Source organism: Canis lupus, chromosome 29, assembly GCF_011100685.1.
Source record: "Canis lupus familiaris isolate Mischka breed German Shepherd chromosome 29, alternate assembly UU_Cfam_GSD_1.0, whole genome shotgun sequence".
In the NCBI taxonomy this organism is placed as follows: Eukaryota; Metazoa; Chordata; class Mammalia; order Carnivora; family Canidae; genus Canis; species Canis lupus.
The window spans coordinates 39,584,218-39,604,930 of NC_049250.1; the positions used below are offsets into that span (position 1 = coordinate 39,584,218).

Here is a 20,713-nt window from a genome sequence, read left to right on the forward strand (position 1 = left end):
AAGGGGAGGTAGTTCAGTGGGGACAAGGAACCTTCCCAGAAGCCGTAGCACCTACGGGGAAACAAGAGTGAGCAGCAGCAGCACCCCCCAGCCCAGCCGGCCTGCAGGTGTGCCCCCACCTGAGAGGCGCCAGTGGGTCCCACCCTGCACAAAACCAGGGAGGTATGAGCACCTCCCTCCACTGTCGTACTCTTATCATCCTCCTGCTATTAGGTATTATGACAATTGGACCCCGTAAAGTTTCCCACCCACCTCACCTTCCCTCCCGTCTCCATCGATGCATCCCCTAATAATATGTTCCTTTTTTTTCCTCACCTACTTCAGTTGCCACCACTTGCACCCGATACACACTTTCGGCTTCCCTGTCCATCGGAGCCATGGTAAAGATCTCGCCAGTGACGGGGTCAATTTTAAGCCAACCTCTCTTGTTGTTTTTCAGGGAATAACTTCAGAAAGTGAAAAGAGCAAAAGAAAACTCACATTACTCTGTGTGAAAGCGTGAAGACAGTTTAAGATCGTTGTGCTGTTGACATCAGCCTTATCCCTTGCGTATCACTCGCCATATATTTAAGGGATCATTATTTAGTATTAGTAATGCTTTACTTGCATACCATCTATCTTCAAAAGGATTTGCTCACCCTTACAGAGTTGGAGTTAGATTCGTTTCATTAGGGAAGGTATAGTCGCAAACTCCAGAGGAAAAAGGTTAGACTTTTCTGGAAATCAAAGGATTCCCATTAACACCACCTGGAAGCATCTTTTAAAACTGATAAGCGGACCACTCCCTCTAAGAAAACTTGAACCCCCAGGGGTGGGGATGTTAGGTGAGGGGGTGGATACTCCGACCCGCTGGTGGCACCGTGAATTGCTCATTCTACAAACACCTATTGAGTGCTTAGCAAATATTAAGCAGTAGAACAAGAGAGGAGATTACAGGAAAGGGAAAAAAAAAGATGGGGCTCTCCGTGACAGAGATGGACACAGAAAGAGATCATCCCAATAAACTGTGGTAAATACCATGAGAGGGGCCCTGGGGTGTCCAAGAGAAGTCTTTGTGAAGCAGGAGATGTCTAACTAAGGCAAGAAAAAGGATGCTTCAAGCAGAAGCAGTTGCATGAGCTGATGCAGAAAGGCCCGGGAAGAGCCTGGGGGTGTGGGGCAGTCGGGCACGCCAGCCCTGTGGGATCAACGTGGGAAGCAGTGGATGGCAAAAGATGAAGCCAGGGAGGTGGAAAGAGTCAGAGCACCAGAAGCAATGGGCAGTGGACAGGACAATGCTGCTAAGCAGGAAGGTGATCCAGCCACATGTGTGTTTTCAACGGAACTCATTGGTAGGTGTGTGAGCAATGAATCCGAGACAAGCCTAGAACCACAACAGGTGCGGCCCTTTGGGAAGCAGCACAACGTGGCCATAAGGATGTCCACATCTTCAGACCAACGAATACCACCTCTGGAAATCTTCCCCGGATAAAAACAATTTAATTGAAGTTAGAAAAGCATGACATTCATACATATATTCAAAGTATCTTATTTAATAAGAATATATATATACTGGAAACAACCTACATGTCTAGAAGCAAGAGAATGACTAAAAAAGTCAGAATATGTTCATCAAATTAAATTTTTTCATGATAGTAGTATGCTCTCATATGCCAAGCCCTGCAGGCTGGCTGTACGGGTGATGAAGAAGAGATCCTGTCCTTGGGGTCTCATTCTGAGTAGGATGGGAACTCTTTGGAGGGTTTTCAGAGGAGTCCCATGATCTGATCTACTTTTTTAAAAGACCACTGAGTGCCAACAGATCATGAGCTTGCAGAGCTGAAAGAAAAAGAATGAACTCAGACCAAAAACTTTCCATTCATCCTTACTTCTTACCCGACATACTACTAGCACCAGAACTATTGATTTATTATTTCTTATTCTTGAAGCGCTCTTTTTACTTGTCTTCTTATAGGACGCTCTCCTTCTCTGTCTTCCTCCTCATCTTCCTGATTCCAATTTAGTAGTATTTATGTTACACATTTTCCTTGATCCATGGAGTTTTCTTTTTTTTTTCCCATGGAGTTTTCTTACATGATTTTGTTTTCCTCACCCATAAACTCAAATTTTTATTCACTCACCTTTGACTGATGTTCTTCATAGCATTCTCATGGAGAAGGCAGAAGCATTTGTTAAACAGCGAATGGTTGTAATGATCAACATTCTGTGCCCTATCATAACTTGTGACTGATGTATACAGTAGCATCTACGCTCAACCACACAGGGTAGCCCCCGCTGTTCTTTCTCTCTTAACGTTTGTCTTTATGGAACACAGAGAGTGAAACAGTAGGTGGCAACTTGACAAAGGAAAAGGTCTCAGAGGTGATTCCAAGCGCCTGAAGGATGGCTCACTGGGGCGCAAGTCTCCCTTCCAATGTTTGGAGAAATTGAAGGAATTGTCATACGAAACCACATGCAATGGTTTAAGGCATGCTGAAATATTTGCTATGCCTCAGACAACAGTGCTAATGTGATAAAAGCAAGAGATCCGGACTCAAGGCCCATCTATGTGCTTACTGACTATATATAACCTTAAGAAGTTATAGATATTGATACAGATACGGCTATATACACATACTTACATATCTTGGGTAAATAATCATTGTGCATGTTTAAGGCAAATCTGTGGAGATCTTACTGCACTGGGGAATAAAAGTGATTGAGAATTGCAAAGACGGAAAGATTTGCACATTTTGTTTAATCCCTTCAGCCTGAGCACCAGCCTCTCCACAGGTGGGCTCTAGAAGGAGTTTTGTCGCCCCAGACCTGCTGTCTGGAGAGCCAGGGAATGTAGGCACTCTACATCCAGAAGATTCCCTTAACCCTATCAGGTGGGTGAGTCTGTCCAGTTGGCCTTTTGCTTCATTCTCTCTGTCTAGAAAGAACTTCAGTCCACCTCTGGACCCCAACTCCTGAACTCACCGGCTCTCACAACTCACCAGTTGGGACTGGTGGTGAGTGGGCTGGAATGGAAGCTGACCTGCTTCCCACTTAACTGAGCCTGGGTTCTCACTGATGTCCCCAGGGTACTGACAACAGTTGGAACCAAGGTCAAGTTCACCGTGTACCCCGGATACAGCTTCAACCCCGGGCTGCTTTCTTAAGGGAGAGCCCTGGAGTCAGACCAGCTTCTTTATCCCTCCCAGCCCCTCTCCCTCCCCACTGGCCATGGTCCCAGCACAGCGGGGCCTGCCCAGCACTGCTCTCCTTTACCTTATATCCAGATTTTCCGGATCCTTGGCAGTCACGTTGCCTACTTTAGTGCCTATAGCCACATCTTCTCGGACTTTTGCTTGGTATATGTTCTGAGTAAATTGGGGTGCTTCATTAACATTGGTCACAATAAGCTTGAATGTAGCAGAAGAGCTGCTGTTATAATTTACACCATGCACCAGAGGCTCAGGATTTTCCGCTTGGAACACAAGATTATGTACGGCTACTGTTTCAAAATCAAGAGGCTGTGTGGGGAGGGGGAAAAGAGGAAAAATTAATTTGGGGAATGATTAGTTCCCTCAAAAGATTCATTCCCAATAGTCTCTTTAAAACGTTCTTACAGGGGCACCTGGGTGGTTCAGTCAGTTAAGCGTTTGACTCTTGATTTCAGCCCAGATCATGATCTCAGGGTTGTGAGGTGGAGCCCCGTGTTGGGTGTGGAGCCTGCCTAAGATTCTTTCTCTCCTTCTCCCTCTACCCCTTGCCTCTACTCTCTCTCCCTCTCTAGAAATAGATAAATAAATAAATACTTTCTTATAGAGGAGCAGTTCCCAATTTGGTGTCAGCAAAAATCTACTTCTCAGGGTAACAGAGCCAAAGTCTTTGCTGCAGGTCTCAACAGAGCTTTTTTTTTTTTTTTTTTTAATTTTTTTTTATTTATTTATGATAGTCACAGAGAGAGAGAGAGAGAGGCACAGGCAGAGGGAGAAGCAGGCTCCATGCACCGGGAGCCCGATGTGGGATTCGATCCCGGGTCTACCAGGATCGCGCCCTGGACCAAAGGCAGGCGCCAAACCGCTGCGCCACCCAGGGATCCCCTCAACAGAGCTTTTAATATGCTATATGTATTATATATCCTCTCCTAGAAGAGGAAATCAATGCAGCATCCCTTAAATTTATGTAACCCTGGGACACTTCATTCATTCAGTAGAAACTTACTGATTCTCTCAAGAAAATTCTCAGAAGACAGCTGGGGAAAGGATGGTAAAGAGATGTCTACACTGTATGGAGAATGATTTCCCAGGGACCTCAGGATCCAAATCCCAAAATAAAGGACTTATCCTCACAGAGAGGTTAGCAGAGAAAATTGAAAGATAGAGGAACTGCTCTTGTTCCAGACCATTCTAGACAGAGGCAGGAATCAAGAACCAAGAAACCGATTTGAGTGTAGTATGAGGAAGAATCTAACAGGGTTCTCCAAGACAGAAGGGGTGGTTTCAAAAAAAAATAGTAAATTCCCAACTCTGGTAGCTTTCAAGAATAGGCTTAACCAACATGTGACAGAAAGGACTTAACACAGCATTTCAGCAACTGCTCTTATGTGACTTTTAAGCTCTCTCTCAAAGCACTGAGTCCATGATTCTACAAGGGGAGAGAAACTCTAATCCGAAAGGCCTGCTGAAGAGGACTAGCCCCTACAGTTGGGCTTCTCATCTGGGATTAAGAGGCTTCTGGGAATCTGTAAAGCCCTAGAAACCAAAATCTAAATATTTATATTATGTACACATGTGAGTTCTTTCCTAAGGAGAGCATACAGTCACAGTCCTGATGGTACCCAGGACCTCAAAAAGAGAGGAACCAAAGCAAAACCCAAAAGGTACGCTGCGGGTAATGGAAACTATCCTACTTGATTCACTCTCCCAGGCCTGGAAGACCCAGGACCTCGTGGGAAACTATCAGTCTTTTAACTTTAGTTTATATCAGTTTCTCATCAGTTAAATAAAAATGGTAACATCCATTCACAGAGAGAAAAACTCATGGAGGGCTTGACACACGATTGCATTAGCTTCCCTGCCATCTCCTAACATCTGAAAAAGTTCTTCCCCTCAGTCAGGAGTGGGCTCAATGCTCTCCTCTCTACATCCAGTCCCTACCTGCTATCCTCAAATGGACAAGCTCGACGTCCTCTATAATCTCTCAGTATCTGATGCAGGATTCTCATTGTTTGGTTACCTATTTTATTTATTTTTTATTTTTTTAATAAATTTATTTTTTATTGGTGTTCAATTTGCCAACATATAGAATAACACCCAGCGCTCATCCCATCAAGTGCCTCCGCCCAGTGCCCGTCACCCAGTCTGAGCATAAGCTCTCTGAGAGGAGAAATTGTGTTGTACTCATCTTTGCTTCCCCTCTCTTCCTTGGCACACAGTATCGATCGTGGGTCAGTCAAGACATAGAGAGATGAGAAGGACTTGGTCCTTCCTGGGCCTGTGAAGGCCCCAGTACAAAAGAGTTTCTGGAGAAAATTCCCACTCTCCAGAAACCCCTCTCCTCCTTGCACACACAAACACACACAACATCACAACCCAATTTCTAGTTCAATAGAAAGTATGATAGAAAGGTTGTTCATATGGAAGAGAAAGAATTATGTATGAAGACTCAAGGCCATTCAAGATTGAAAATAAGAAGCAACAGGATATAATATAAAGGATAAAGAAAAATTTTAAGGCAGATGAGATGTAAAAAAGAGGTTGTTCACAGACATAAGCACCCACTGTCTGCAGGCCATGGCCCCATGATGACATTTGATCACCACCAAGCAGTCTGATGGGTCTCCCTACCTGGGGATGGGATGCAAGCTGGAGCTTCTGACACTCAGAGACCCACTCCTAATCTCAGGGGGTGAAGGCAGGGACAGCAAACTGAGAAAGCCTGGTGGTTGGAACAGAAAAGCAACAGCCCCCAGAGCAAGCCTGCAAAGTGGACCAAGGACGCACTCTTTGTTCCTTGCTGGTCCAGCCAAGTGCAGGTTCAGGCAGGCAGCACCACTCTCCGTGTGCTCACCCATCCTCATACCAAAGAGGCCCTCAGTGACCTCCCTGGCTTTCCCATCTCATCACTGGAGCCCCCAGAGGTTGGGGGGGAAGGGTGGGGGTAAAGAAACAGGCTACTAGGTCTGCAGATGGGAGGCAGCCGGTGTTATCAAGATAGAATGCACGAGGCTGAGAGTAGAGATAGATGACTGTGCATCCAGCTAAGGAGCTGGAACTTCATCCTTGAGGAGCAGAGGGAGGCATTAGGCACAAGACTGACAAGGGCAGATTTGTGTTTTAGGAAAATAACTCTGGGAGCAGCCATGTGAGGGTGCCCGCACCGGACAGGGAGACGAGTTAGGAGAGGGTGTCAGTGGCCCTTAAACACGTACTGACTGAATGGAAGAGCAAACGAGAAAGGAGCAGCCTGCCATTGATCAGAGTGCTTAACTTTCACACCAGAAAAAGCACTGACCCAGATCTTCCAGGGGGAAAAAAATCAGAAATGAAAGATGCTAAATTAGCAAATGATAATCAGCAAACCTTAATCGAGGACAAGCCTTATCAAACCCTGTGTATCGTCCTCCCTAACACGGGGCTGTGCCTGCAGAGCCAAGTCAAGAGACCTATCCTAGGCTCTTGGGATGGTCGTGGGTCCTGTCTGATGAAGCAGATTCATCAAATGAGCTGAAAAAACATGCTCAGGCCGCAGTTCCTTTTCACGCAACTGCTTGAAAGGTCAAACTCGGTGAGTTAGATTCAACCTGGAAGCAGAGATAAAGGTGCCGAGGGAGAGGAGTTGAGACGTGGGACATGTAACATTTTCACCGGTGATGGGAGAAAGAAGTCTGTGCGTTACTTTTCCAAATGACGCTTGAGCTAGTTAAAAATAGGTCCGGCACTGAGAATTCAAAAAGACCAGCATGATAGAGAAGGGACCACTTTTGCATTAAAAAAAAATAATAAAGCTGAAATGAAACCCTGGATTTCTAAAAGGGGATCCCAGGAGAATTATTGATAAGCCAGGCAGGACCCAAAGGAAGAGACTTCCTGCTCCGAACACTCTCTTGGCCCAAAGACTCTCATGTTTTACCACGAGAGACAGGCCAGAGCTTTGGGTGGCAGTGAATACTGAGGAGGAGAGCATTTCCAACACTTGCTTAATCCTCAGCATCACGCTGGCGTGTGAAATAATAGAAAATATATATGTTGCTCTCCACCCCTGGTTCCTGGTTCCTGACACTGAGCCCCTAAATCCTTTGGAATTTCCTGGGTGAGAGGAGAGCCTTTTGTTCTAATGAAGCAATTCTTGATGGGCTCCTGGGTGGTTTCAGGAGGGAGGCTGCTCCCCAGAAAGATCAAGCCATAATTAGAAGTTCAGCACTTCCGGCCCCACCCCCAACCTCCCAATCCTCCCAGGAAGAGGAGAGAGAGCTACAGATTGGGTTAATGATCAACCCTGTCTGGATGATCAAGCCTCCATAAAAATCCCACAAGTTCAGAGAGCTTCCAGGTCAGTGAACAGATCTGAAGTCTGGGAGAGTGAGTCACCCCAACTCAATGGGGCAGGAGCTCCTGCACCGGGCAACACTTCCAGAGCTGGCCCTGTGGCTCTTTTCGTCCGGCTGTCCACCTATATCCTTCATCATATCCGTGATACAATAAACTAGTAAATGAACGTTTCTCTGAGTTCCGTGAGCTGCGTTAGCAAGTGGTGGCACCCAAGGAGGGAGTCCCATGGAGCCAGTGTATGGCCCGCCGCTCCAGAGTACAGGTGACAACCTGCGGTCTGCAATTGGCTTCTGAAGTCAGGGCAGGCCAGAACTGAGCTAAATCCTAGGACTTCAGGCTGGCATCAAAGAGTCGCTCGGTGCGGAAAACGCACACCGGTAGGGTCTGAAGCGCTGTGTGGTGGGAGTAGGAGAGGGGAGGAGAGAAACAGGAGGCCTTCTCCATGTGGCCCAGCACATGTTGAAATGAGAGATTTCCAGGCTCTCTCCTGGAGAGGCTGAGTCAGCAGTGCCTGGTCTGCACCCCTGGACCCTTGTATCCAGCAGGTGTGGCCCCCACAGCAAGAGGGGAAAGCACATCTGCCCACACACAGAATCCTGGCTTCTGTCCAGGCTCCAATTAATCAGAATTAAAATAGTGCTGGGCACGTTCGAAGTTTGCTATGTGCTGGGTCCTGTGCTAAGGGCTGTATGTGTGTCTTCGCATTTAATCCTCCAACATCGTTATCAAGATCGTGCCACCAATTCATCAATTTTTCCAGATGAGAGAACTGGGCCTTTGGGAGGTGACCCCACTTGGTGGCAACACCAGAACCTTAGAGGAGCCAGGGGCCCCTGGGGTCAAGTCCCCAGCTCTGCCATCCTAGTCCCCTAGTTCTGCTCGGCAGGGGTCAGGGTGGGCACCTAAGGAGAAGGGGTGCAGCCACGCTCTGTAAGGTGGAGCTGACTGCACTGGGCGGGAGGGCCTCCGAGGCCAACTGTGCCTGCGGTTAGCACGTTTGTAATTCAGACGAACAGCTGCTGATGGAGACGTGACTAAGAAACTTAGTTTTTGGATATGACACCCAAAGCACAGGCTGTAAAAGCAAGAGTACATCAGTGGGACTACATCACACTGGTAGGCTTGGCAGAGCAGGGAAAACCAGCAGCAGCATGAAAAGGCAAGAATGGGGGAAACTATTTTACAAACCATGTATCTGATGAGAGGTGATATGCATCCGATAAGAAGAAACTCCCGTGATTCACTAGCATAAAAAAAAAAAAAAATCACCCTTGGAGCCACAGTGACTCAGTCAGTTAGGCATCTGCCTTCGCTCAGGTCATGATCCTGGGGTCCTGATATAGGCCCTGGGTATCAGGCTCCCTGCTCAGCAGGGAGCCTCCTTCTCCCTTTCCCTTCTTCCTGACCCTGGTCTCTCTCACTCTCTCAAATAAATAAAATCTTAAAAATAATAATAACCTGATTTAGAACCAGGCAAAGTATTCAAATAGACATTTCTCCAAAGAAGACCCACGACTAGCCAACAGGTATAGGAAAAGATGCTCAACATCACTAATCATCAAGGAAATGCAAATCAAAACCACACCTGTCAGGACGGCCGTTATAAAATTTAAGAAAAGAAATAAGTGTTGGCGAGGAAGTGGAGAAACTGGAACGCTCACGCACTGCTGGGGGGAACATAAAATGGTACAACGCCTATGGACAACAGCCTGGAGGTTCCTCAAAAACTTAAAACTAGAGCAACTGTATAAACCAGCAATCCACCCCTGGATATTTACCCCAGAGAACTGAACACAGGATATTTGCACTCCCATGATGATGCAGCATCATTCACAACAGCCAAGAGGGGATACAACCACGGCGTCAATCGACAAATGAGCAAGGAAAACGTGGTATAGACACACACGATGGAAAATTACGTAGCCTTTTAAAAGAGAAGAAAATCCTGTCATATGCTGCAGCATGGAAGAAACTTGAGGACATCAAGCTATGTGAAATAAGCCAGTCGCAGACGGACCGATAATGCGTGATTTCACTTCTTTGAGCTACCCGGAACAGTCGAATTGACAGGAATGGAAAGTAGAATGGTGGTCGCTGGGAGCTGCAGGATGGGGGAAACGGGGAGCTGCTGTTCAAGGAATGTAGAGTTTCACACATGCAAGCAGAAGGAGATCTAGGGAGGCTAAACGACAGTGTGCATACAGCTAAGGTACACTAGGAAACATAAGAGGATAGATTTCATGTTATGCGTGCTTTTTAAGAACTAGTTTTAAGCATTAAAAAATGATTAACACAATGGTTCAAAAGCAATGGTAGTCCCCTAGCAGCTTACAGGGGAGGGAGTTAGAAGCCCAAGTCATACACAAGTAACCACAGGATAGAGCCTAATTGATTGAAAACACTAGCAACAGTACAAATACATACACGCGTCATAGTAAATACAGACATCTAAGGGCAGTTGGTTAACGTTTGGCGTACCCTCAACAAGAATCTACACCTTAGGGTTAGTTATTTAAGAGATCTTACTCAGAGATCCACATTCCAGAAGCATCTAGAATTCCAGGTCTGTTCTGTCTCTATCTACCATTGCTTCTCTTCGGACCGTCAGACAAAGCCTCTCACTAGAATACTGTTATCACAGTGCCCGAGGGACAGAGAGCTAGGACTTCTTGGCCTAACGCACAAGTTGGATGATTGTTCTGTGCCTGGCGGACTGTTAATAACTGTACATAGTACAGAATTTAATTATTTATTCAGCCAACCAATATTTATCCGACTCTACCCTATGCCAGGCAGTATTCCACGCACTAGGAATACACCGACAAAACAAGAAGGATATAACAAAGACTGTGGTCAGGGGCCTGCTCGGTTGTAACGTACCTCCTCATGTCAAGGCTGTGTGCAAGGATACTCACAGCTCACTGCCACCCACTCACTAATCATTTGGGGTCATCTGCATCTCCCTAAAGGTGCCCATTAGCCACAAATGGGCAAACTAACGTACGTTGGCTCACAACAAGCCACCACGAGGAAATGCTGACACGTGGGAATCAGTCGTGCTGACATGGGCAGGTCTCTGTCTTCTCTTACAGGGCTAGAGAACTCTGGTCCTGGGAGAAACTGGGACCTGTCTGCCCCCACCCTCCGCTGGGAAAGAATCCAATGTGCTGCCTGGACCACCCATCGCCAACTCTGAAAACTGCCCTTTCCTTTATCCGATCCTTCTCCATGTGGACGTCCATGGACACGGCGTGGGGAGTCATCCCGACTCCTTTTCCTATGTCATATTGACACAGGATGCTAATGGTTCCAGTTGGTGCTCACGTGAACCTTGCTGCTGGATCCCCCAGAGGCCCTTTGTCCAAGGTAAAGTTCATGGTAATAATAATCGGATCAGAATCCCTACACTTTCCCCCCAGGGCCTGCTTTGGCGCTAGCACTTTTCTCCCCCTGCTTCTACCCATTTTCTGTGAAATTATTCTACTTTTGTCTTCCTCTTCAGCGTTCCTCGATTCTGGTCCAAAACTTTCCTCCTGAGCCTTTTTTGCAGCCTCTGGCACACCACAATGCAAACCGTCACCCATGCCTACAACCATGTAGGCATGCCTACAGACCCACTATTGCTGTAACTCTGACCCCTTTAATTCCAAACATATCGGATGACATTCCTATCGAGTCATCTGGTGAACCATTTACATGCTCTAAAGCATCGATGAGGCAGCCATGGGAAAAAAGGTCAAGATTTAGGTGAATACAGTGGGGGGGGGGATAAGAAGGTTGGGGGGTAAGAGTAGATTGAGGGAGGGATGGGGAGATCCTGCACAAAGAAGCAGGTACCTTGGTAATCAAGACTTTGGCTCTAAAGACTTCCGCGTCCTTACAGAAGGAAAACTGAAGCGAGAGCCAGTGAGCTTAGCAATATCACAAAGGATAAAGGTAGGGGGTTGGCAAGAAGGATGGGATGAAGGATAAACTTGTCTATTAAACCTTGAAAGGAAAAAATAAATAAATAAATAAACCTTGAAAGGAGGGATCCCTGGGTGGCGCAGCGGTTTAGCGCCTGCCTTTGGCCCGGGGCGCGATCCTGGAGACCCGGGATCGAATCCCACGTCAGGCTCCCGGTGCATGGAGCCTGCTTCTCCCTCTGCCTGTGTCTCTGCCTCTCTCTCTCTCTCTCTCTCTGTGTGACTATCATAAATAAATAAAAAACAAAAAAACTTTAAAAAAAAATAAAAAAAAAAATAAACCTTGAAAGGAGAGCTACCAATTCCCAGAAGAGTTTATGGCCGACACATTAGAATAGAGGGTCCACAGCCATAAGGGTTCACAGGGCCCACCCAGTGTCATACCCCACTTCTGCAAAGGGAGAGGTAAAGTCCTCAGCAAAACCTCCCCCCTCCCAAGATTTAATAAATAAAAATATAGAACACCTAGCTAAATTTGAACTTTAGGTAAACAACAGGGATTGTTTTTAGCCTAAGTATGTCCCAAATATTGTATGGGACATACTTATTCTAAAAAACAGTTTATATTTTATATATTGTAAATGGCAACCCTACCTCCCTCCACAAAGGTCACTTGCTCAGTTAGCAACAGACACAGAACTAGATCCTAGGCCTGCTGTCTTTTAGGAGGATGAGAACGAACAAGGGCTCTAGAAGTCCCTCACCACACCGAGAGGCCACTGCTAACCTAGGGCCTCCACTTACATAGATCCTTGCACCGTCATAAGAAACTGGGTTTTTAAAACAGAAAAATCCCATTCGAGGGGCTATTTACCTTTTTAATTATGACATATCCAGCGTTGGTTTGGGGATCCGTGTCAATCCCCAGCCGTCCCTCACTGTCTCCCTGTGTGATACGATACAGGATTTTAGAACTCCCGGTGAGTGGCTCATCAGCATCTGTGGCCTGGATGGTTAAGATGGTGGACCCAACCGCTGTGTCTTCAGCAAGAGTTAGGTTTCCATACTAAGAAAAAAAAAAAAAAACGGGAAGGAAATGAGAACATCCATTGTCATCAAGCATAATTGCCAAAGGACGAATCTGTCAGTGTGGGTTCACGATGAACACGGGTCATAGTTTGCGCCAATACTGACCACGCATCTTTTCCCACCGATAAATATGTGGCAGTTGATTTTGACATCAGTCGTCCTCATAGACTGATATCCATGGCACCAAGAAACGCGTCTTGGGGAGCTACAGATCGGATTCTAGAACAGACTCCCCTTCCCACATCCAATATGTTTATTAACTCCAATTGCTATCACAGTGATGACATAAATAAGCAGCTCCTGTGTATGAAGTACCTCATGATGGCAGGCACTTTACATATATTATTTTCCTTAATCTATAATCCACCAAGGAAGAGAGGGTAAGAGCCTGAACTTTGGAGTCAAACAGCCTGGGGATGAATCCTCGGCTTGCCACTTAGCAGCTGGGTGACTGGAGGTCAGTCACCTCATTTCCTCAACTCTCGGTTTCCTCATCTGTCTAATGGAAACAATAGCCATACAACCCATGTCCTGTTTGCTGTGGGGTTTAAGAGAGATAAAGCATGTAAACCCCCTGAATGCCCGACCCAGGATAAGGCCTCAGGAAAGATAAGCAACAAAGCACCCTATCAAGCAGCTCTACTGTCACCTCCATTTGGCAGAAAAGCAGAGGATTGAGGTAAACCCCACCCATGGGCACATGGCCAGTGAGTCACAGAATTGGGCCTCAAGCCCACGCTTGTCCAACTCCAAAGCCCGTGTCTGTAATCATTGGCCCAGACCACGTCCCACCCCTCCACTGAAGCCCCCCCAGATCATCTCTGCGGGCATCATGACCTTAAAAACGGTAGCAGGCAGGGCCTGGGCAAGGCCTGGGGCAAGGAGAGAAGCCCACACGCTCTCTCTGGGGCGCCGTTCACATTTCCAACTCCCAAAGTAGGATGTTCTTACCCTCAGTGTAAAACCACCCTCCAGATGGGACACAAGCAACCACAACCCAAGGAAGGCTTTGTGGAGACTGAGAGGGAGTGGGCTCCTCCTCCCGCGCTGTTGGGGGAGTGGGCTCTTCCTCTCATTGCGTTCGGCCCACCTCTTGCCATCCAAACCCCCTCATAAACCACTCCCCTTTCTTCGCCACGGCCTCATTCCAATTTTGATTCGCGATCACCACCACAGGGCTCTGGGTTGTCCCACAACTGGCTTTAAACGTCACGTAACAGTCTAGTCAAAAGACTAGACTCTGTGCCCCAGAATCCATACAGATGGATTCCCCTCTCTAAGGGAAGCAGTGGTCAAGCCACTCCCAGGTGCCAAGCCCACATCGAAACGGGTGGATGCTTTTCTTGATGTTCTCAACTGATCTTCTTTCTCCTGCTCTTTCTGCCCAGTTTTCCTAATTCTTGCAAATGTCTTAAGCACATTCTTGTCTGGCTTAGCCGAGAGGTCAGCTCCTCCTTTCCTTCCTCTTATCCAGTTATTGCAAAAGGAGTTTAAATCACCCCCATAATAAATCTGACTAAAAATGCTTGCTTGAGGGACGCTGGGTGGCTCAGTGGTTGAGTGTCCGCTTTGGCTCAGGTCGTGACCCCGGGTCCCAGGGTCGAGTCCCACATTGGGCTCCCCATAGGGAGCCTGCTTCTCCCTCTGCCTGTGTCTCTGCTTCTGTCCCTCTCTCTGTGTATGTCATAAATAAATAAATAAATAAATAAATAAATAAATAAATAAAATCTTTTAAAAAGGTAATGCTTTTTTTTTTTTTTTTTTTTTAGGTAATGCATTTAAATGCAGATGGGTAGATGGGTAAGGACACCTGGGTGGCTCAGCAGTTGGGCATCTGCCTTCGGCCCGGGGCGTGATCCTGGAGACCTGGGATCGAGTCCCACGTCGGGCTCCCTGCAGGGAGCCCGCTTGTCCCCCTGCCTGTGTCTCTGCCTCTCTCTCTGTGTCTCTCATGAATAAATAAAATCTTTAAAAGAAAAGGTTTGTTTGAAACCCAGCAGTAATCCATTCATTGTCACAAAACACGTGATGGCAAAATGCAAGTAGCCACTCAACTCCTTCCAATTTGACAAAGATTGTGGTTGCAGCATTTAAGCAAGCCCTTGGAAGAAACGAGCCATTGGCAGAAGTTTGTAACGGATGTTCCCAGATACGATAGCAGTGAATCGATTGTTCCCTGAGGATTTCCACTGAAGGTGGTATCTGGCTTTGTCACCAGTGTTCTGACTAAAGCTACCTTTAAAGTCTGGGATGTTTCCTAACCGCTCGTTACACCTTTATCCCAGAAGCAAGGGTCAGGGTCAAGTAATACGAACGAAGGGAAAACAACAGATGGAAACTACTCACGTCTGATTTTTCAAAGATGGGGATCTGATCATTGATATCAATAACGTGGATCTCCACCTGACACAGGGTGTTGAAGTCTGAAAATCAAAGTCACATCACAAACATTTCGTTAAACGGCGTGCATGAAGAGCAGAAGCCTGCAAGAAACACCTTGGCAAGTGAAGCGACAGTCACGGCCACGATTCTGCTGACGACGTGCAGTTTTTGTGGGGATGGGGCTCTCTGCTCCCCACCTGCACCCACAGGCGGCCCCCAAAAGGAGGCTGCAGAGAGCCCTGAAAGGAGACCCTGGGCGCCCCCTGTCCCCCAACTACCCCCTCCCAGATAAGGCTTGTTCCTGCTCAAGACTGGATCTTTTTATTTTTGCCCCTGTGAAGCAAACTCTCTTTCCCAACTAGCAAAACTTATGTAGCCTTCCAAGCCTAGCACAAAACGACTTCCAGAAAGCCTCCCTGGAGTAGCGCAGCCGGCTGTCTTTCCTCCTCTGAGCGCTTCCACACTTACCGTCCTGCGTGTCCTCTGTCCTCTGTGGTGGGAAGGTCGGGTGCGCATCCCCTTTCCCCCAAATCAGGGAGGAAGTGGGACGGTTAGCCCCCTTCAGGAGGCCTGGCTACCCAGACCATAGGAGGCAAGACCGGGTCAGAAGTGGCGCACGGAACCCAGGGGAAGTGACACAGGCTTTGAGGGGTGGGTTTAACAATTCCAAGACGTGCTCTAGGTTGCAGGTGCACACTGGGTCCAAGAGGGGCACAGCCTACAGTGGGGAGGGGGCGCCGGGGAGCCCCAGCAGGAGAACCGAGGCGCCGGGCCCTCTGCGCCGAGGCTTAGAACGGCTGGGCCTCGGGGCTCCGGAGTCCCACTCTTGAGGTCTGCCTCTGCCACTCATCGGGTGTGTCAGAGCTCGGTGTGTCACTCAAGGCCTCGTCGCCTCAGCTAGTTCATATACAAAACCTGGCCAAGCAGAGCCACAGTTCCCGTCAGGATCCCACCCGCCACCCCGTGTGCCAGGCTCCGAGTGAAGGGCCTCACCTCATCCTCATTGACTCCATCTAGTTCGCCAACGAGGAAGCCGCTGGGGACAGCAGTCCAGCAACCCGGCCAAGGTCACAGGCAGGGCGGGTGCGGCCGGGCCTCTACCCCAGGGGCCCCGAGGCCTCACGGCCTGTCCCACCCTTCCCCTGCCCATCCCAGGGGGGCAGCCAGGAGCAGGGGGACCAGCGGGACGACAGAGGTGGGGGCAGGTCCCCTGGCGGCAGCCTCGCCTACAGACCAACGTGCAGGCCTTGCTCTTCGGGGTCTCCTGGGGATCGGTCAGTCCACTGCACCCCACACGGTCCATTGACTCCCCAGCCCCTGCCCACAACCTTCTGGGTCATTCTCCTTGAGGAGCTGAGCCCTCCGGGGTCCGGACGGCGCCCCCAGGCAGTCTAACCCCACAGAAGGCGTCCAGCGCACCGGACGTGAGGTGGGCTTCTGATCTACCAACAACTGAATTAAAACAGTGGGCGCTTATTAAAGCCTCCGTCGATCCCCAGAGCATTTGCAGACAACAAGAATGGCCAACTATGGGGGAGAAGGGTCCCAGGGCCTGAACACACTGGCTCCCTGCTCTGCACACCTCACCTGGGCCAGTCGTGGTCTCCCGGGGAGCGAGCCCTCTCTGCTTTTATGTAAAACTATGTTAAGCCTAATCTCTAGGCTGCCGTAGAGCACGGCTGAAGGTTGAATTCCACTCGCACACATATACACACATATATCTGTGTATAAATCTGCTCTACGATCTGCTCCGTGTTTTCTGTAGATGTGTCATGAGCATAGACAGTTTCTAACCTGATTTCCACCTGATGCTCTTACAGCCTTCGATTGCTTCAGGTCTCCGTGCATTTGCAGATGGAATCCCTTCTCCTTTCTAAGCCCTGCACTATCTTGTGACGGGTCTTATTCATCTTTCCAAATTCAGCTCAATGACAGCGCTTCCAGAAAGCCTGCTCTCTCTCCCTCCGCCCAGTCACTCATTTCCTTCATGGGCCACCTTGCTCACGGTTCTTGTAATTTCTTTATTCACGCATCCATCTCCTTCATCATGAATGCTCCTTGAGGACGGACACTAGCTCTCATTCACCCGAGTAGCCTCAGTACCTTGAATGGCATCTCATGCAAGGTAAGTGCTCAGTAACTGTTGGCTCAAAGAATGGATGGCTAATGGTGGGAAATTGCTAACTCATCACAGGGATGATTTGTTACACTCACTTCCGTTGTACCTCGTAACAAAACGCTAGACATATATTAGCCCCTCAGTATTTGCCAAATGACTAACCTCTTAAAGGTCTGTTTTTGGGGGCCCGTTAAACTCCAATCCTCTTCAGTATATCAACATCTTTACAAAGGGAAATGTGAGAGGCGGTGTGAAACAATGCTCTTTTCTTCTCTGTACCTATAAAATCTAGGACCCCTAGTGTAATGATCACTGAAGTCTTTGGTCATCTGAGATTGGATGCTAGTTAACTCAAAGAAAGATTCTTAACCTAGGAGTGTGTGTGCCCCTAAAATCAGTCTGATTCTGAATATGTTCTGAATGTGTTTTAGGGTGTCTGTGCACAACTGCCCCAAAACGTGTGCACTTGTTAGAGAATGCACAGTGTTCATCAGATTTTCAAAGGGCTTGTGACCCAACAAGGATTAAGAATCACTGCTTTGAGATTGTATAGGTGTAAGGAACAATGTCTCCTGATGTCAAATGGCCAACTGGAAGCTGATAGAAGACAGAACTTTCCCAAAGATGCATTTCTCCTCCACTTTCATACAATAGAGTCCTTAGAGTCCAGAAGGGGGAACTGAAAAATACAATTAATATTCTGGTTCATGATCACAGTGGCCATGAGAGGCCTTGTTGAGGCCTTGCTGACCTTCAACAACAAGGAACTCAATTGATGATGGCCCCACTGCGGTGCTCTGGGGTCCATCAGCCTGTTTGCACTGAGGCCTTGCTTCTCATGCTCAGCCAGTGACCGAGCAGGGCAGGCATGCCAAGACAGGCATGTTCTAGGAGAGCATAGACTCCTCCGATGGACTACTTTGGACCGCCGTGACCTTGGCCGACTTGCCAACTCTTTTCTTGACTCTTAGTGGTCTATCGTACTCCCACCAGCTTTCCTTCACTCTGGTCTGATGGCTCCCCCAGGCTTCCCTGGACACTAGCCCACCCCCAACATTTTTTTTCTCATAGGCCTTTCCCCTAAAAAATCCTCATACATTTAATCTCCTCTTGGCATCTGCTTCTCAGAGGACTGGAACCGATATGATAATGTTGCCCGAGCTATAACTCTGGCCTCGACCATGTTGGCCCAACTGCCTCTGTTTTCCGTGTGAGTCTTACAAAGGAAGCAAGAACTCTCAGACGGCATCCTGTAATACACCCAGGCATCAGAGCAGCCTAACAAAGCACATCTCGGAGGAAAATGGGTGTTCTCCCTTTTGACAATGAGTGTGATACTAACCTTTGTCAGACACCTGTACTGTCAGGTTGTATTGTGGAGTGTCTTGCTTCTTCAAGGACTGCTTAGCCAACTGGAACACTCCTGTGTAGGCTTGGACCAGGAAGAGTCCTTCCTTGGGAAATGCAGGGATTTGATCCACAATTTTGTATGCTAAAACCGTGCTGGCAGTGTTTTCTTCATCCCTGTCGTGGGCAGTAAGAGTCCCGATGTTGCTCCCTGTAGAGAAGGAATAAAGGGAATCCATCCATTACAGGTTCTATTTAATCTACTGTATTCAAATGGCTTTACTGGATACCCAGGTTCCTAGAAATACTGTAAATAACTTTGAGTAGCAGACTAAAGTTCTTTCATTTATTTGGTTCTTCTCTTTCCATAATGCAGTGTGTTGAGCAGTATATTAGTCTGATAGGGCCAGTATAACAAAATACCACAGATTGGGTAGATTTAACAACAGAAATGTATTTTCTCACAGTTTCTAAAAGCTAAACATCTGAGATCAAGGTGTTGGTTTCTTCTGAGACTTCTCTCCTTGGCTTGTTGTTGGCTATCTTCACATGTCTTCACACGGTCATTCCTCTGTACATGTCCAAGTCCAGATTTTCTCTTTTTAGTCATATCAGATTAAGACCCACACTAATGACAGTATTTTAACTTGAATACCTCTTTAAAGACCTTAGCTCTATAATAGTCCCTCTTTGAGGTACTGAAGGTTAGGATTTCACCATATACTTTTGGGAGGGGAGACACAATTCAGCCCATAACAAATAGTGTCCTACAAAAATTCATGTCCACCTGCAACCTTAAATTTGGCCTTATTTGGAAATAAAGTCTTTGCAGATGCAATTAGTTAAGGATCTTGAGATGAAATCATCTTGGATTTAGGGTAGGCCTATATCTGGGATTTAGGGTAGGCCTAATCTTGTCCCTATTAGAAGGAGAGAAGACACAAGATACACACGGAGGAGGTGGCCATGTGAAAGGGGAGGCAGAGAGCAAAGTTAGGCCATAAGCTGCCAAGGAATGCCAGGAGCAACCAGAAGCTAGAGAAGACATGAAGAATTCCTCCTAGCTATCACTTTGATTTTAGATTTCTAGCCTCCAGAACGGTAAGAAAAGACAAATCTGTTGTTTCAAGCCAAGTCTGTGGTAATTTGTTACAGCCATCCTTGGACACTAATGGACAAGACAAATGTAACTAGACGAGGACAAGCCAACCACAGCTGGCTTCTAAGCAACTTTATGCACCACCAACCACAGAGGCTGACTCCACCCCAAAGATAACACAGGGCAAAGAACAGGCACACATCCCCTGCCTTGCTGTGGTTTATGACCTCATGTATTTTATCCCTGTGAGTGTTTCAGTCCGGGGAGTTCCAAGAAGACAGAGGCTATGACTCACTACTCCCTCCAGTTCTGGGTGAGTTGTAATAGGTTCTGGATCATCTTGCTCTGCGAAATGAGAATTGTGGCTTTCTAACAGGCAGCAAAAATCCCCCCTTGGAGCTAAAACTCGACTACATCCCAGTTGTGGAGTTAGGTTTCACCCCTTCCCCAGTCAATTTGCAATTTGCATCCACTGACTTATGTGGAAATTTGAAGGCATTTTATGGAGTTAGACGGTAAGCCCCCAAAGGTCAGGGACATTGTTTTGTGCCTCTTTTAGGCTAAATATAAAGAATAGACTCAATCTCTGTTATAAGAATTCCTGGTCCATTAAGTCTACTACCTGACACCTTGTGAAATACTGTCACAAAACAGATTCTCAACTTTAGAGAAGCAAATAGCTCCCTGGGCCCCTGAACAATTTATTCTACCAACAATGACCCCTGGCCAGTTTCAGAACACTAGTACTATCCTCTTTCCAAAGGTAGACAGCTTCTAAAAGGGTTCCTAATAATCCCCACCATACTGATGCCTTGGTGTAACCCCCTCTGTTTGAGTGTGGGCTGGGTCTAGTGACTCACTCCAGTCAATGGAATATGATGAGAGTGATGGATGCCGCTTCAGAGATTAGGTCATAAAAATACTGCCTCTCATCCTACTCACCATTTTTCAAGCTCTCCGTGCTCCCCCAAGCGCCCCCCCCCCCCGGTTTTCTCTCTGAATCATAGGTCATATCCAACTGAGCTGCACCCTGATTCCTGACTCATAGAAACTGTGATATAATGTTTGTCTGAAGCTGCAAAGTCTGGGGGGGTTTTGTTATGCAACAATAGATATCAAATACACCAAATGTTAGGCCGTATACAAAGAGACTAAGGGACCATCTGGAAGGTTCTTCAAAGATCCTCTGCCTTCATTCAGCATCACAGACCAGAACTCTGTGAGGTTTTCAAAAAGGATGATGCCACAAGTA

The 20,713-nt window shown here is 47.3% G+C and overlaps 1 protein-coding gene across 5 annotated transcripts in view; it reads right to left on the reverse strand.

The window, feature by feature from the left end:
• Window positions 1-20,713, reverse strand: part of CDH17 (cadherin 17) — a 62,542-nt gene that overhangs the window by 11,714 nt on the left and 30,115 nt on the right. For all 5 annotated transcript variants that reach the window (XM_038579764.1, XM_038579768.1, XM_038579765.1 and 2 more), the window contains 5 exons: window positions 18,358-18,573; window positions 14,861-14,937; window positions 12,300-12,491; window positions 3,253-3,497; window positions 316-446 (listed from right to left, as the gene is read on the reverse strand). In XM_038579764.1, the coding sequence (XP_038435692.1) occupies window positions 316-446; window positions 3,253-3,497; window positions 12,300-12,491; window positions 14,861-14,937; window positions 18,358-18,573 (861 nt within the window). The remainder of the gene's footprint in view (window positions 1-315; window positions 447-3,252; window positions 3,498-12,299; window positions 12,492-14,860; window positions 14,938-18,357; window positions 18,574-20,713) is intronic.